Genomic DNA, 16603 nt, shown 5'->3' with positions numbered 1-16603 from the left:
CCTCAGTGTCAGAAAAGATGCTTATAGGCCTGATCTGCAGAATTACTGGCCTGGAGCCTGGTACCCAAAGAGGCAGAGAAGGAGCCCTAAGTTCACTATGGAGCCACTTGTCTCTCATCCCTTCTGGTGCCTGACTCTTCTGACTGGCACCTTGTATAAGGTATGGACCTTACACTGGATCTAGCCATGAGTGCTGGTTATCTGAGAAATGGAGGATGTGGCTATCAGCATCCCTAAATAGCAGCTTGATGCTATGTGGGCAGACGCAGCAAATAAATCCTGAGCAGCATTCCTTCCAGAGGCCTGCTTGTTCACCTGAAGAAGGACTTACTGTTCGCTTCTTGAGGCCAGTTTTCTGACTTTGTTGTCCCTACCATCTGATCTTTCCCTGTTGACAGGTTTTATTTAAACAAAACCTAAAGCTATGGGAAATCTGCAAAACTCCCAACAGTCCAAACAGTGTGGCTTCTCTGATTTTTCTAAAATATATCACCTAACACCTCCCTGCTTCTTCTAGGTCCCCACGCTCCAGACAGGCTCAATGGCATCCAGCTGCCTACAACAGGATACCCCTGGAGGGCAGGACCTTAGCAAGCCTTCATGTTGGAGGGCAACAGCAGATCTGCCTCGTGGAGCCTGCCTCTCACTCTGCTGTCTCCTAGTCCGCCTACAATAGTGCCAGTGTCTGATCATGCAAGAAAGACTGTCACTCCCAGATGGTCATTGTAATAATTTTCTATTTATGTTAAGTGGTATTATGAAAGCAGTATGTGTTATGCTCGAGTTTGGGACCTCCAGAAGACCACCAGAGACCAAGATGGATGTAAGCAGCAAAGAGGCATTTACTGAGAGCTAGGTCGGTCCTCTGAGCACACAGCAACTGGTGATGCTGAGAGGCCCCGAGCCTAGGGTTTGCAGCAGTTTTATACACTCTTTGGAGAAGGCAGGGAGTTTACATACATCATAGCATCTCTTAGCAAATCATCACACACCTCAGGAAAATCATAAAACAACTCTAAAACATGATTAGTACATTCACTGGAGGGAACAAGTTGGGTAAGGGTGATTGGTCAGTACAAGAGGGGGATTCGTTTAAACTGATTGGTTTAAGCCATGAGGGGAGTACATGCTGGACTACATGGTTTCCCAAAATGTTATCAACCACCATAAACTACTGGGAGGGTCATCTGACATCCCAGGTATTTTCCCTGTCTCATGCTGATTGGTGGTTGCTAGGGGTTTGCTATGGGTCCTCACCTAGCCTGAATCAGGGACACCTGGTGCCACAAATCTCTCCTGTTATTTGCAGGGTAGGTATGTGCCTAGGAGTGCTCTGTGGGTTTTTCAAGGACAAGGGTCACGCCCCCTTCCTTGCTTTGCTCTGAGGTAGAGGCTGGTTTCTCAAAAATGGAGTCACTCAGTTTCTCATATGCAAGATGTGATGGGAGGGAAACACAAGAAAAATGTGAGTGGGTGGGAAACAGGAATGGAGATGATCTACCTATGGTAGGTCCCATCCTCTCTCATTTAAAATCCACTTAAGATTCCATTAGATCTCCAAAAAACACAAAGCCCCTCCCCTGGACTTCTACCTGTGCCCTATCCTTCAGACCCTTTAGTCTGGTTCACACCTCAGAACCAAAACGTCTTCTCATGATCCATGCACATTTGTGGATGGAAAAAAATGGTCTTTCCTGGAAGGGGGCTGGTTGAGGCAAGATGGTTCTTATCCTTCAAGGTGGTACAACCACCTCCTCCATGTGAAGGTAAAGCACAAAGCGAGTCCTTTTCATTCCTCCACTACCCCACACTTAACCAAACTGCAGAGGGAGAAAAAAAAAAGTGAGAACCGGAACAAAAGCATTTTTTTTTTTTTTTTAGGTTTTGTAGCGGTGCGATCATCGCTTAGCATTCATTCACACGTGTATTCATTATGTGAACTGTACATGACTTATTCATAAATCAAACTTCTGGTGAGGATCCACACACTGGCTCGTGGGATCCGGTGTGGAGGAAGACTCGTGAATGCAGGCTCTCTTAAGTAAGTGCATTAACTCCGACAAGAATTAACAGAATTAAGCATCACTCCTGGAGCTACTAAGCGGTTGGACTGGAACCAGAGCACACTCTAGGCCACGCCTGGGGAGACCACCCTGCGGACGAACAGAAGCTGACAAGACTGTTCCTCTAGTTCGCCAGCGCCTGAAAAGAACAACCTCAACCCGCCTTCACCCCGAGGAGAGCCCAAAGGCTACGGTTCAGTCCCGCCTCTACTTTCACTTCCGGCCTCGGGGCGGGGCTTCCGGCTGTCAGAGGCGAGGCTTCCGTCCACCTGGGCGGGGCTCCGGCGGTCAAGGGAGGCTGGCCCCAAAAGCTGCATCGGCTGCGGCTCGGGGACTGTGGGGCGGACCATGGCGGCGAACCTGAGCCGGAACGGGCCCGCGCTGCAAGAGGCCTACGTGCGGGTGGTCACCGAGAAGTCCCCGACCGACTGGTGGGCAGCTGGGCGGGCCCGGAGTGGATGGGGGACGCTAGCGACAGGCGGCGCGGCCGCAGGTGGTGCGAGGCTCACCTGCCTGCCCGCCCCACACCCCAGCTTTGTGCTGTCCCACCCTTTTCACCGCTGCCGCGTAGTTCGTGAACGGGTGGAACGGCTTGGGAGACCCAGCCCTTTCCCCTGCACCCTCGACGCCTAGTGTCGGCTTCGCGGCCCTCTCTGTAGGACTTCGCTCGGTGGTACTTGCTGGCCTCTCCAGGTTCTTTTTTCCAGCTCTGGGACTTCCCTGGAGAAAGGGGTCCTCCGCAGCTCCTCCACCCTCGCCTGAGAAGGCGGAAGCATCGCTTGGGTTCTTCCGAACGCTGAGTTCAGGGATGGCCTTTGAGAGGGGTCTGACAGTCGGGCTGGGAAACATGAGCTTGCTCTGGAGGCTCAGACAAGGAGGACAGGTTGGGGGCCCTAGTTCCCTGGGAATGTGGATTTCAAGACCTCTGCTTCTCTTTTCTTGTGTCTGAATCGTGGGAAGAATAAAAATAGTATACTGGCCACCTATTTAGAAAAAAGTCAGGTCTTCCCTCCACCACTCCCCGGCAGGCTTTGGGAGGCTATCAGTGTGTAGGTCCCCTTATGCAGTTGATGAAACTACAGTACTGGGAGCCTGAATCTGAAGTTTCTGGGGGTAACCCTGGGTAGCCCCCATACAGATCAACTCTCTGCCCTATGCATAGCTGTAAGTAATTCTCTAGTTCTCTTTTTCACTTTCCCATTTGCTTAAACTGTTTTCACTGACCAGTTTTTAGTGCTTTCAGTTCTAAGAAATATGCTTAGTATGGTAGATTTCGGTAACCAAACTTGGAAATTAGAAACTAGAACTTGGGGGTGGAGTTGTGGTGGGACCACCCCCACCCTGTGGTCAGCACTGAGACCTTCTCTACTGAGTCTACCCTACTGTGTGGGTCCTCATGGACTCCCTTTCATTGTTCTGGGCTAGGATTTGCTGCTGTAACCAGCCACCTCTCCTTGTCTAAGTGCTTTCTTGTCTCCTTTATACTTGCCTGGTGCCTCGGTCTTCTCAGGAACTGTCACTGTTTTTGTTTGTTTGTTTGTTTGTTTGTTTGTATTGGGAATTGAACCCAGGGATGCTTTACCACTGAGCTACATCCCCAGTCCTTTTTATATTTTACTTGCTATAGTAAGTTGCTGAGGGCTTCACTGAGTTGCTGAGGTGGGGCTCGAACTTTCAGTCACCCTTCCTCATATCTAGAGTCACTGGTTACAGGCATGTGCCACTATACCTGGCGAACTGTCACTGGTTTGGGTGTGATACCTCACAGCCCAGCTGGTAGTGCAGACTTCCCTTGTTTCTAGTCTTTTCTTGGGTTTCTTACCAAAGTTGTCTACTGCTACCACAGCCTGGTTCTGACCTGTCCCATCTACTCTGTATTCCTCCTAAAGGTGCTTAGCCTCCTCTTACCATATTCTGCTTGGATAGCCATGCTGTTGCCCACTTACTCACCTCCAGGCTCCTGAATAACTGCAGATTGTGTCAATTGCATGAGCCCCTGGCCTCCAACCCTAATTGTCACAGCCATTTAGGTAGTTACTCAACAAACTGAGGCAGGTCCCCTTTCACTAGCTGAAAAAGATCTGGACTGTCTTACTTCCCTACCCATAACTCTGCAGTGACTTCCCGTTGCACATTGAGTAAAGCCCAGACTCCACCCCACTGACTTGCCCTGTATAACCCTGTTTTGCCGCCCCTCCTGTTTACCACACTGTGGCCACACCTGCTCACTAACTACTCTACCCTTGCCTTTCTCTTCCTCAAATTTGTAATCTGGTTCCTCTTCAGAGCCCTTGCTCTTGTTACTTCCTCTGCCTGGAGCACACTTCCTCTTCATCCCAGGTATGGGCATGCCTTCAGGTCTCTCCTCTGAGGTTTCCTTCTCAGAGACTTCTGAATTCCGAGCTCCCTGACTACAGTCACCTTTTCCTCTCCTTTAGTTTCACTTCCTTCATTTACATACCTTGTGGATTTTCTTGTCCCTTTTATCTCTTCAGTAAAAGGGGTAGGATGAACTTGTCTCTTTCCTTGGTGCCTGGTACAAAATTGTTTTGTGTATTCAAAGCTCAGATGAAGGGTGGACTGAATGATATAGAAGAAGCAGTAGAGAATATCAGAGGAAGAAGAGCTGATCTCCAGTTTGATGGGTCATTAAAGGTTTCACACAGCAGATGGCATTGCATCAGGCCTTAAGGCCAGAACCACAGCCCTATTAGCTCTCTAACTTGGATCTGTCTCTAGTCTCCTCCCTTCAGATCTTGATGAGATTGTTCTCATCTGGTTCATTGTCCCATCCTGTGCCTTTTTTACTCTGTGGCAGTACATTAGCCTAGGTGTGTGGTCTATCTCTCTTGTTAGAAGGCAGGTTCCATGGGCGGAGCCTTTGGGGATTGTTCATAGCTGCATTCCTATTGCTAGTAAACAGTAGGTTGTTAGTATACATATTTGAAAGAATGATGGAATGTAAGGGCTTTATTTACATGCCACACATCCTTGCTATGCACAGGCCAGTGCACCAGATTTTTTCATGTTTTGAAAGAAGAGATGGGAATGTACCTCTGAACTGGGAACAGTCTTGAAGGTGGTTTAGAGTGGAACTTGGGGAGAGGGGAATGAAGTTGGAGGGATAGATGGCAGATACTAAGTTGGATTTATTAGCTGCCAGATCTCTTCTTAGAAGAGATAAGCTGCCATCTTCTGTTCCCTGCTGCTTGTGCCAGTCCCTGTGCCCTGGCAGCCAGGCCTTGTGGCCATCAAGAGGAATGGTCTTGTTGGGCATGGTGTTGCACACCGGTAATCCCAGTAGTTTGAGAGGCTGAAGCCAGAGGATTGCAGGCTCAAAGCCAACCTCAGCAACTTAGTGAGGCTCTGAGCAATTTAGCAAAACCTTGTTTCAACACATTAAAAAAATGGCTGGGCATGAGGCCTGGTGCTTAAGCACCCTTGGGTTCAATCCCTGGCACCAGGAAAAAAAAAAGAGAGAGAGAGAGGAATGGCCTTCTTTCCCCCCACAGAAAGTTCCACCAACTCAGGCTGACATCTACTACTTTCCAAATCTTTCTTCATATTTCTCTGTGGTCCCCCCACCTTCTATATTCTGTTTCCTCTCCTGATAAGCAGCAGCTCTTTTCTAGTGGTCTGCCTCCTTCCTACTAACCAGGTCCACTGGGCATGGGGTTTGATTTATCTTTCTCAGGCATATGCATCCGCCCAGTGGCATTGGCAGGCCGTTATCCCTAGAGCTTCTGTCTGTTTTTCCTCCAAAGCTGGAGAGATGACAGATACTGGGCTGGGTTTTATCTTGACTTTCTTTTAGAGAGATCATTGCCTCTACCCTATACCCACCAGCACTGTCAGAGGTGTTAAGTTCTTGCATGATTGGTACTGATGACTATGATTACACTATGGGGAACCTCAAGCAAAATTTGCCTCTCGAAGGCCATCTCTCCAAGAATGTTCTCTTGAGTAACCCTTGTTCTTCATAGTTCAGATTTAATAAAATTTACTATCTTTTCTCACCACCTCTGGGGCACAAGTTTGTAAGCCAAAATTTTTTCAGAGTCTTATAAATAATTAGTATTATCAGAAAGAAAGGCAGCCCAGTGTCAGCCATGGACAGTTAAGTTTCCACTAGGTAGAAAGTCTGCATCTTGCCCACGGTTCCTGTCTGTAAGAGGTTGGTGGGTCACTGGTCTTAATTGACTTCTTGTAACATTGTCCCTGTGGGTTCTGATACTGTACACACCTATTAAAATCTGAGTTTGCCAGGAGACTATCTGAGGGAGACCTGCCACACCACCCTTCAGGCTTCACTAAGGCAGGGCAGATGCACACCCGAGTGTTGGCAGCCTCCAAGTTGCCTGGTGCATCTTTCTCCTTCCTATCTATTTACCTACCTCATATCTATCTCTCCTTTGAGATGCTTTGGATTCAGAAATATATATGTATCTTTTGTCTTTTTAAATTCATGAACCTGGTAGCCAGATGAGTATTTTACACATAAATGTGTGGAATGTTATCATAAAACTCAACAACTTACATTTTCCTTTAAGTAGGTATGTGCATCCTATCTCCATGGCTTTTTCTCTCACAGCAAGTCCCGTGATTAGTCAGCCTCAGCATGGCCTCAGACATGAGAACCTGTCTGGCAGGTCAGAGTGGGGCAAAGCAGAGTCTGCATCTTCCCTGATAGGTGTGGTGAAGGCAGATGGAGCCTAGGGTGCTGACCACTGTACCCACTTTTGTTTTATTTCAGGGCTTTGTTTACCTACGAGGGCAATAGCAATGACATTCGTGTGGCTGGCACAGGAGGTGAGTATCCCTCAAATGGACTCTTAGCACCAGGAGGCCAGAGAATATGGTGTATAAAGGAAGAGGGTTTTGACTGTTACTGGTCCATCTCGTTGGCATTTCTGCTATCCCAGCAGGAGAAAAAGGACTCAGGCAGACAGGTTTCCCCTGCATGTGACTCCACTGCAGTCACATCTCCCCTTTCTGAGAGTAAGAGTGGGAAACCTGCCTTCTGCAGACCTATCCCCACATTAGCTCCATTGAGGGATTCTTTGACCCCCTGATTAGGATATGGACCAACACAAGGCAGGTCTAGGGGCCAGAGCTCTATCAGTCCTCTGGGCAGCATGGGTCCTGGCCCTTTACTGGATACTTCTGGTAAGCTTTGGGTTTTAGATGTTTGTGAGTGAAAGCATTCTTCATCAACATTTTATCCCTGGATACAGGGAAGTTCTGCTCTTTCTGGAGAAGCCAAGTGAAAGTAGCCAGCCCTCTCCAGATCATGGGCAGTCTGCCCAGGAGGCTTCAGCTGGGTGGATGCCAGCTAGTGCAAGTACAGAAGCCCCACAGACCTTCTCCTCTGCCTCTTCTCTGCCCTTACCGTGGGCAAGAGCACTGGGGAGAGGCAGTGTCACTGCAGGTGATGATGGGGACCTCAGTATGGGCCGTTTCTGCAGGAAGAACTGGCTCCTGGCCACCACTGGGCAGAAATTGTCAAGTAGGCTGAGCTAGAGATGATGTGGTATGAACCCGAACTGATACTCTGATCCCTCCCCATGCTCAAGGTCAGCATGCCTATACTCTGAGGTTCACCTGACTTCCTCCCACTCCCAGTACTGAGCAGAACGTGGCTGTGTTGTTCAATGAGTGCCTGGAACAAGTTCTCTGCTTGGTGGAACAAGTTCAGTTTTAGTGACAATTATCGATAGAAAGCCCTTCCTCCTACAAGCTGTTTTCACTGATGCATCCTCTTTCCAGAATGGGCACTGAATGGGCATCTCACATGACATGGTAGGTGCCTGAGAATTGCAGGGATCAGCAGTCTAAGAGTTCTGCTATTGTTGCCAGTGACATAAAGCAGGACTATGCTACCAATGCAGCATTGACTGCCTAGGTTCTGTGGAGTCCTGTAGCTAAAATACCTGACCCAGTTCCTCCTTTCAGCTTTGGAAGTTTGGGGTTTGAGAATGAGTGTCATGGAGAACGGCTTATGCAGCCCATCCTACTCCCAGCATCTGAGACTCTGAGGACCAAGCCAGTTGTTCAGTTGAGAGATGTTACAAGAGATCTGACCCTCTGGGTGACTCTGATGTCTAAGTGAACATGTGGCTCCCAGTGGGGGTGACTTAGTAGCCCCACTATCCTGGGGCCCTTTGTGGAGTCCAGGCAACAGTAAAATTGATGTAGAGATCCTTCACTTTGATGTTTGTGATCTGTAGTAGAAATGATATTTTTCCAGAGTTTTCATTGAGTTTAGAAGAGTGGTTTTTAAACTAGTGTGGGTTTTTAAAAAAAAGTCACTTGAGGTGCTTGTCAGAAAATTCAGTCTCCTACCCAGGTGTAGTAGTGGTGCACGCCTGTAATCCCAGCGACTTGGGGGGCTGAGGCAGGAGGATGGCAAGTTCAAAGCCAGCTTTAGCAACTTAGTGAAGCCCTAAGCAATTTAGCAAGACCCTGTCTCTAAAGAAAAAAGGGCTGGAGATGTGGCTCAGTGGTTAAGCACCCCTGGGTTCAATCCCTGGTACAGAAGAAAATGCAGTCTCTCAGGTCTCACGAGCTGTGCTAAATCAGCCTAGTGTAAGTAGTTTATTTTGTTTTTATTTTTATTTTATTGTGGCATTGGGGATTGGACACTGGCCCTTAAACCTGCCAGAAGTGCTCTATCGCTGAGCTATACCCCTAACCCCAGGAACCTCATTTTAAATTCAGCTCCCAAGGATGATTCTGAGGTGGATGGGGTAAGAAGCCCTGGTGAATAGTGGCTTGGGTTCCCTTACTGATGAATCAGGCATTAGGGTGGGCAAGGGACACTGGCCACCTCTAACCCTCTCTGTGACTCTGCAGAAGGTGGTCTGGAGGAGCTGGTGGAAGAACTCAACAGTGGGAAGGTGATGTATGCCTTCTGCAGGGTGAAGGACCCCAACTCTGGCCTGCCCAAGTTTGTCCTCATCAACTGGGTACGTGGACTCATCTCATCTAGTGTGACTGGGGAAAGTCCCTTGATTTATTTCGTTTTGACTTTTTTTGGGAACAGTGTATTTTACTGGCATGATTTATTAAACAGAACAGTTGAAAGCTGTTGAAAGAGCAGAATAGTTAATTAATTCATTGTAGCCCAAAGAATAACTGTCCTTGTTAGAGGAATCTCAACAAGTTCAAAGCTAGCTTCAGCAACTTAGTGAAATCTAGTCTCAAAATAAAAATTTAAAAAAGAACTAGGTGGGCTGGAGATGTGGCTCAAGCGGTAGCGCGCTCACCTGGCATGCGTGCGGCCCGGGTTCAATCCTCAGCACCACATACAAACAAAGATGTTGTGTCTGCCAATAACTAAAAAATAAATAAATATTTTAAAAAATTCTCTCTCTCTCTCTCTCTCTCTCTCTCTCTCTCTCTCTCTCTCTCTCTCTCTCTCCTCTCTCACTCTCTCTTAAAAAAAAAATTAAAAAAAAAAAAAAAAAGAACTAGGCATGTAGCTCCATGGTAGAGCCTATACCTAATGTGTGAGGCCCTAAGTTCAATCCCCAGTACAGCAAAAAATAAACAAAATAACTGGCCTTGCTACACAAAATTCATTCTCTAATCCCAGAATTAGTCCTGCAAAGTGAAATAAAAATAGTCAACAGAAGAAATTCCTGCCTCATTTCCTTCATGGTAATCCTTTTAGTGAAGCAGAAATCCTAAGGAGTGTGCAGGGACAGGAGCTCCAGCAGAGTATAACCCACCTCATTGGGAATGAAGAAAGCTCAGAAGCCCGGTGTGGTAGTGCATGCCATAATCCCAGTGGCTTGGAAGGCTGAGGCAGGAGGATCACAAGTTCAAGATAGCCTCAGCAACTTAGCAAAGCCCTAAGCATTTTAGTGAGACCCTGTCTCTAAATAAAATATAAAAAGGGCTGGAGGCTCAGTGGTTAAGTGCTACTGGGTTCATTCCCCGGTACCAAAAAAAGAAGAAAAAGAAAGCTCAGGAAACTCCCCCACAGTGGAAACCAGCAGCTGTCCTGCCCAGAGAACAGTTCCTGAGCCCCTTGGAGCTGTAAGAACTAAACTCGTTGTGTGACTCAGTTGGGAGAATGATGGCTACTTTGAGGGGATTCTGTTTGGGGAGATAAGGAAGTTGCTATGTCCCTGGGAACTTGTGGAAAGGGAAATGGCTTTGGGAGGAGGCCTGGGTCATGCTGGATGTGCTTGTGTTGCAGACAGGCGAGGGTGTGAATGATGTGCGGAAGGGAGCATGCGCCAACCACGTCAGCACCATGGCCAACTTCTTGAAGGTGAGGGCTACACCAATCCTGCTGTCCCATAAGGGGCCTCACAGGATCAAACACCCCAGGTTCCTGGGTGCATCTGAGTTGGAATTGGAGCTGGAGTCAAGAGCATGCTATTGACTAATGCTCTGTTTGGCTCTCAGGGCATGAGCAGAGGCTGCTCCTCTGGTGACCCAGGTACACTGGAGGTACATAGGAGGCAGGGATGTGACCAGATAGAAGGTTGTTCTCAACAGAGCAGAATTAAGGATCATGCTGGAGCTGATCCAATGGGAAGGGCTGGCCCTGGGTTTTGTTTTGTTTACAAGTACTCTAGATAGTTTAGCAGCATTGTCAGGATTTGGAGAAAGAAAAGGGATGCTTGTGCCCACCACCATAACATCATTTTAGTGTATTCATTTTCAGCCCATTTCTGCAAGTATTCACATCAGTTGTTCTATGGCCACCTTTTTTTCAATTTCAAAAGCAGTTATGTTGTAATTAATATTTGTTCACTTGCTAGATGACCTTTTTGCACTTCTTTGATTACTAGCAAAGAGACATCTTTGATTCCCAGTTCTACAAATACGTTTTCTGATATGCCTCAGTGTTTCCATCTAGTAGCTGAAAAGGCTTCCAAGTTTATTTGGTCTAGCTGGGCATAGTGGTGCATGCCTGTAATCCCAGCAACTCAGAAGGCTGAGGCAGGAGGATCACAAGTTCGAGGTCAGACTCGGCAACTTAGTGAGACCTTGTGTCAAAATAAATAGGTCTGGGCATGTGGCTTAGTGCTTAAGTGCCTCTGGGTTCAATTCCCCATACCAAAAAAAAAAAGTTATTGGGTCTAATATAACAGATAATGAGGTCATGGGTCTGCTTCTCAGGAAGAACTTGGTGGCTGACTGGGCATCTCCTGAGCTGCAGCCGGAACTATTACAACACAAGAGAGGAAGGGCCTCAATTCCCAGCAGCCAGACAGATGCCTTGCCAACTCCTGTGGGCAATGGTGGCCCCTGCTACATGGATAGACATGAGTTTTTTCATCCACCCTTGTGCTTGCAAAGCTTATCTTTAAGTGCTGCTTCTGCCACAGGGGGCCCATGTGACCATCAATGCACGAGCAGAGGAGGATGTGGAGCCTGAGTGCATCATGCAGAAGGTGGCCAAGGCCTCCGGGGCCAACTACAGCTTCCACAGGGAAAGCAGCCGCTTCCAGGATGCAGGACCCCAGGCCCCAGTGGTGAGTGCTGCCTGCCCATCACTGAGCTCTCATTGCTGAGTACTTCAGGATGGGGGCCAGTAGTCTATATGGTTCCCAGTGTCTATGTTAGTTGGACTCCTCATGCCTGGCTTCCATAGATGGTAACCATACTTGCTGGTTGGCCCAGCCATTCCAGAGCCTTTGTCTGGAGCCAGCTATGTATGGTCAGGCTGGAGGCTCTTCAGGAATGCACAGCTATAATGGTCCAGCCATTTCCCAGGGTCACAGTGCCAGCAAGTCCTTTGTGGTCCCTAGCAGGAACCATTGTAGAGGGACTTCAGATCGCATCAGAGCAGAGCCCTACCCACCCACATTATAGGGAGACACCTGTAGATTTGTGGTCCTTACACTGAGTGGTCAAGTTGATAGTGGGGAACTATAGCATCAGACATACAGTTGGGTTCTGCAGTAATTCCTGTGGACAATGCTGTGCCAGTCAGCTCTCTAAGGGGTAGCCCTGGCCAGAGGCCTGCCTTAGAACTACCTGGTCCCAAGGAGTCTGCAGACAGGACCTTTCCTGCCTTGGCCCCCATGCACAAGGGCTAGGTGCCACCAGAGACCCCTCCAGTGTTCTTGAGTTTCAGCATCACTGCTGGGGCAGATTCCTGGGCCTCTTTCTGGGCACGTGGTATCTGTCTCCATGAGGGTGAAGGGCCAGGCTCTTACGTCCCCACTGAGTCCACTTACATGCTCTTATAAATCCTTTCCACCCTACTCCTACCTCTGTACCTCGGGGCCTTCCACCCAGGGCCAGGTCTCTAGCATTTGCTATCCCCCACAGGGTTCTGTGTACCAGAAGACCAATGCCATATCTGAGATCAAGAGAGTTGGAAAAGACAGCTTCTGGGCTAAAGCTGAGGTAAGAACCATGGAGTAGGGGCAGGCACGCTGATGAGCATGCTACACAGGCGTGTAGTGAGTGTTCTACCTGATCTTTTATAGGTAGTTAAAGTAAGGCGTAAGTGAATTAAGTCACAAGGCATGTGAGGGATGTGCTGTAGTGTCTTTCCTCAACCACATGCCTGTGGGACCTGGTTCAAGGCAGGGGGTGAGGCCAGGGGTCAGTGTAGGGTTGAGTGGCCAGCCCTCCCTACAGAAGGAGGAGGAGAACCGCCGGCTGGAGGAGAAGCGACGGGCTGAGGAGGAGCAGCGGCAGCTGGAAAAGGAACGCCGGGAGCGGGAGCTGCAGGAGGCTGCCCGCCGAGAGCAGCGCTACCAGGAGCAGCACAGAGAAACCATCCCCTCAAGGTAAGCCCACCATTCACTGGGCTAGGGTGCTGGCCTCATGGTGGGGGGATCCCTTGGGTGTCCCTGTGTGCTCACTTAATCCCTCAGAGGCAGGACAACTGAGGGTACAGCATGAGGGGCTGCTGAAGAGCCTTAGCTGTCTTCCCCGACTCTGGCCCTTCCCAACAGGACAGGTGAACAGCAGCAAGAAGTGGTTTCGAAGAACAGGGAGGAGCAGGTTAGTCTTGGCATTTTCTCACAAAGGGTCTGGAAACTTTCTAGTTTGGATCCATCACATGTCAAAGCGCCTGAACTCAGATTGAGGGCTCAGCTCAGATTCCTGAGACATATCTGGGCATATCAGATATGCCAGTGGGAAGGAAAACCAGGAGCAGAAACTTCTGGCATGGATTGCAACCTAGTCCTGGGAGAGGCCCTACCAGCCCCTTGGCTTCTTGGCCCCACTGTAGCCTTCAGGGCCTACTTGCTGGGGTAGGGAGCAGTGATGTGAGAAGCTCTTGAGTCTTACTGCTCGGGTCAATGTGTGCTCCCCTAGGTGTTTTCTGATCAGAGGACTGCACACCCACGGGAGATTTTCAAGCAGAAGGAGAGGGCCATGTCTACCACCTCCATCTCTAGCCCTCAGCCAGGTGGGTCATCCCTCTGGGCCTGGTCACAAGACAGGTGTATTGGAGAATGACAAGGAATAAGTGAGAAGAGTAGCTTCGGGCTGAGGTGTCTCCTCCTACCCATATGGCTGTGCTGCCTGCCATCTCTCTGCACAGCCCTGGAGTCTCTGTACCTGTGCTAGCTGGGGCCAGCTCCCTTGGGCTGCTCTAACAGACCAGGTGGGTGTGTGGGTGCCAAGAAGTGGTTCTGAAGTGGTGGGGATGTTGTTTGTGGGGGTTTGCAGGCAAGCTGAGGAGCCCCTTCCTGCAGAAACAGCTCACCCAACCAGAGACCTCCTTTGGCAGAGAGCCAACTTCTGCTGTCTCAAGGCCCAGGGCAGGCAAGGCATTTATTATTCTATGGGACCCTGGAGGGGGACTATGGTGGAGAAGGGAGAGTTGTGGGAAGGAGAGGAGTCAGAAGCTGCTATGTCCTCTATGCAGATGCCTGTGAGGAGCCAGCACCCAGCATTCCTCCAAGTCTGGTGCAGGCAGAAGAGGAAGCCACGTACGAGGAGCCTCCAGAGCAACAGCCCCTCTACGAGGAGCCCCCAATGGTGGGTTCTCTGTAGTGGGGTGGGGCAGTGAAGGAGTCACAGGCATGAGTTTTCTGTGACACACTAATGGTTTTGAAGCACTTATGGATTCTCATTCAACTTTTGAAAGAACCCCATGCTATAAATTATGTGAGCCAGTGCCCATGTGACTAATGCTGGGTGAGGGAAGCACCTTGCAGTTTGGGACTACAAAGGCATTTGCACTGTCTTTCAGCCTCTATATCTTGGGGAGATGACTATGGTGCGGGTGTGTTAGGACAGCAGTAGCCCCCAGCCTTATGTTGCTGCTCACCCTGCGTGTGCTGTTACCCCCTTCTCAGGCCCCAGCTTGACCTGAGCCACCTGGGTGAGAAGGCTGAGTCTGGGTTAATCCCATCTTTCTCTCTCAGCAGGTCCAGCAGCAAGACACTGGCTCTGAGCACATTGACCACTATACACAGGGCCAGGGGCTTAGTGGGCAAGGGCTGTGTGCCCGGGCCTTGTATGACTACCAAGCAGGTAAGGTGCCCTACCTGGCTGCCACAGATCATGGGTCCTGAGATTAGGAGTTAGGAGCAAATGACTGGGGCTCTGTAGGGAGACAGCACCAAGGGTGTTGGGAAACAAAGAGGAAGGTGGGAGGTAAGTTTGAGGATGGAAGCCCCACTGGAATTGTGATGACCATGGTACTGAAGTTTCCATCCTAAGACAGCCTGGGCCTCCCCCACATACTCTAGCCAGCTGCTTACCATCCCTTCACAGGAACCTCAGTTGCCATCTTGTATAGCCTCCAGGTCTGACCAGAGAATGGAGCTGACTTCCCAGAGGAGACCTTGGGGAAAGGGCTGAGGGTCTTTGGGGAGCAGCCTTTTGTAGAAGTGCTCTGTAGGAAGATGTTCCCAGGTGTAGGGGGCGGGCATTGCAGTACTATTAGGCTCTGTATGGTCTGTATGACAATGGGATGTGACCAAGGAGAAAGCAGACAGCCCTGAGCTCTAGTGCATAGGGGATGGGGCTGCCCAAGAGGCACACAAGTATTGGGGACTTGTGAGCAGGGCCCCTGATGTAGCACCTGGGCTTAATCTTCCTGCAGCGGATGACACTGAGATCTCTTTTGATCCTGAGAACCTCATCACTGGCATCGAGGTGATCGACGAAGGCTGGTGGCGTGGCTATGGACCCGATGGCCACTTTGGCATGTTCCCTGCCAACTACGTGGAGCTCATTGAGTGAGGCTGAAGCCCATCTTTCCCTTCCCCACCCAGATGTGGCTTCCTTATTGTTAAAAGATGCAAGAGTCAGTGTTTGGCACTTCCAAGAATGGAACCACAATGAGGGAAAGGCCTCAGGGCTCCTCTGGCTTGGGTGGTTCAGCCTCTGTCACCCCAGATGCAGCAATAACCCAGTGATTCACAAACACACTTCCTGCAACTTCCCAGATCCTTCCACTAGTGTGGCTCTTCACATCTGTGGGACACTAAGCTAAGCCCCACCCATAGTGAGCCCCCAGGTAATCTCTGCCTGAAGAGAGTAAGTACTGCTAAGCCAGGTCTCTGAGCAGGAGCATCTGGAGCAGCCTTCTGCATTTGCCTTTTCTTTCTTTCTCTCTGGCTTCTAAAGGATGGTGGCTGTAACTAATGACCTTTGGGAACAGTGAATTTAGAGAATTGCTTTTACCAGTCTATGACCAAAGTCAGTGGACCATGATGAGTTTGACAGCAGGGAGTTATTGTCTTACTGGAGCCTGCCTGGCCCCACTCCATTTCTGTCCCTCTGTTTGGGCCTTGGGAAGTGGGGATGGGATGACCAAGCTCCCATTTCTGGGTATGTGAAAAATCAAAGACACGATGTGTCCTTGCTGTCTCCCTGTTTTCTATCCCAGCCTGTGTGTCTGAAGAACAAATCCAAGAATTGCAGTTTGGTACCCAGGCTCCCAGTTCTGGTCTGACCTGCTGTAGCTTGCCACTCCTATGTGGAAACAAACCCCAACCTGGAAGTCTGCATCTGCTTTGTGTCTGGGATGGATGTGTTTGTGTGAGTGAAAATGCACATGCATATGCACGGTCCTATTCTCAGACCTTAGTGACCAATTAGTCAACTAGGAGAGGCATAAATGTTAGCATGTGACTGAAGTTGGAGCCTGCCTGCATTTTAGTTCCTCTGGGAAAGGCCAAGGCAGTGCAGCTCCCTACCATAAGGAGTTTCTGCTATATGGCACAATACACATGGAGACCTGCTCAATAACTGGGCAATAAGGTCCTTGTGCCTAGGAGGTGCCCGATGGCATGCTTGATTCTGGGCCTCACCTGCTGGCAGCCTAGGGTGAAGGCTGCATGAGGAAAGCAGTGGTCAAGCCTGATGTTCCCCAGTGCCAGTCCTGCCTGTCCCTTACTTAGGCTTCCTCCCATTCTACTATAAAGATAGCAGGCCATGGCAACCTTATGAATCTGGCCTGTTGTAAGCTGTGAGGCCCCATGGGCTTGTCTGTGCTCACCAGGAGGTGGGGCTTAGAGATAGTAGAGAACCACTTGTTCTCTAAAGGAAGCTCGCCAAGAAATATTGCCCTGTGCTTCCTTTGGGGAGGGCTGGGTCACTTA

General features: G+C 49.5%; 1 protein-coding gene across 5 annotated transcripts; it reads left to right on the top strand.

Moving 5' to 3' along the window:
- The first annotated feature begins 811 nt into the window (after window positions 1–811).
- On the top strand, window positions 812–16002 carry DBNL (drebrin like). 5 transcript variants are annotated; one of them, XM_081285525.1, is made up of 13 exons: window positions 814–2494; window positions 6817–6872; window positions 8916–9028; window positions 10267–10341; window positions 11408–11554; window positions 12357–12434; window positions 12672–12823; window positions 12992–13040; window positions 13359–13452; window positions 13716–13811; window positions 13915–14027; window positions 14420–14525; window positions 15100–16002. In XM_081285525.1, exons 1-13 carry the CDS (start codon window positions 2412–2414, stop codon window positions 15237–15239), a joined length of 1302 nt encoding a protein of 433 aa, XP_081141651.1. In that variant the 5' UTR covers window positions 814–2411; the 3' UTR covers window positions 15240–16002. The 5 variants fall into 5 exon arrangements, with proteins under 5 accessions (XP_081141647.1, XP_081141649.1, XP_081141650.1 ...); XM_081285521.1 differs by lacking the exon at window positions 13716–13811 and having other exon boundaries at window positions 812–2494; window positions 14417–14525; XM_081285522.1 differs by lacking the exon at window positions 13716–13811.
- The last annotated feature ends 601 nt before the right edge of the window (window positions 16003–16603 follow it).

The sequence above is a fragment of the Spermophilus citellus genome (genome assembly GCF_964194105.1).
Source record: "Spermophilus citellus genome assembly, chromosome: 3".
In the NCBI taxonomy this organism is placed as follows: Eukaryota; Metazoa; Chordata; class Mammalia; order Rodentia; family Sciuridae; genus Spermophilus; species Spermophilus citellus.
Note: the sequence above shows the minus strand (reverse complement) of the source record. Positions and strands in the feature narration are given on the sequence as shown.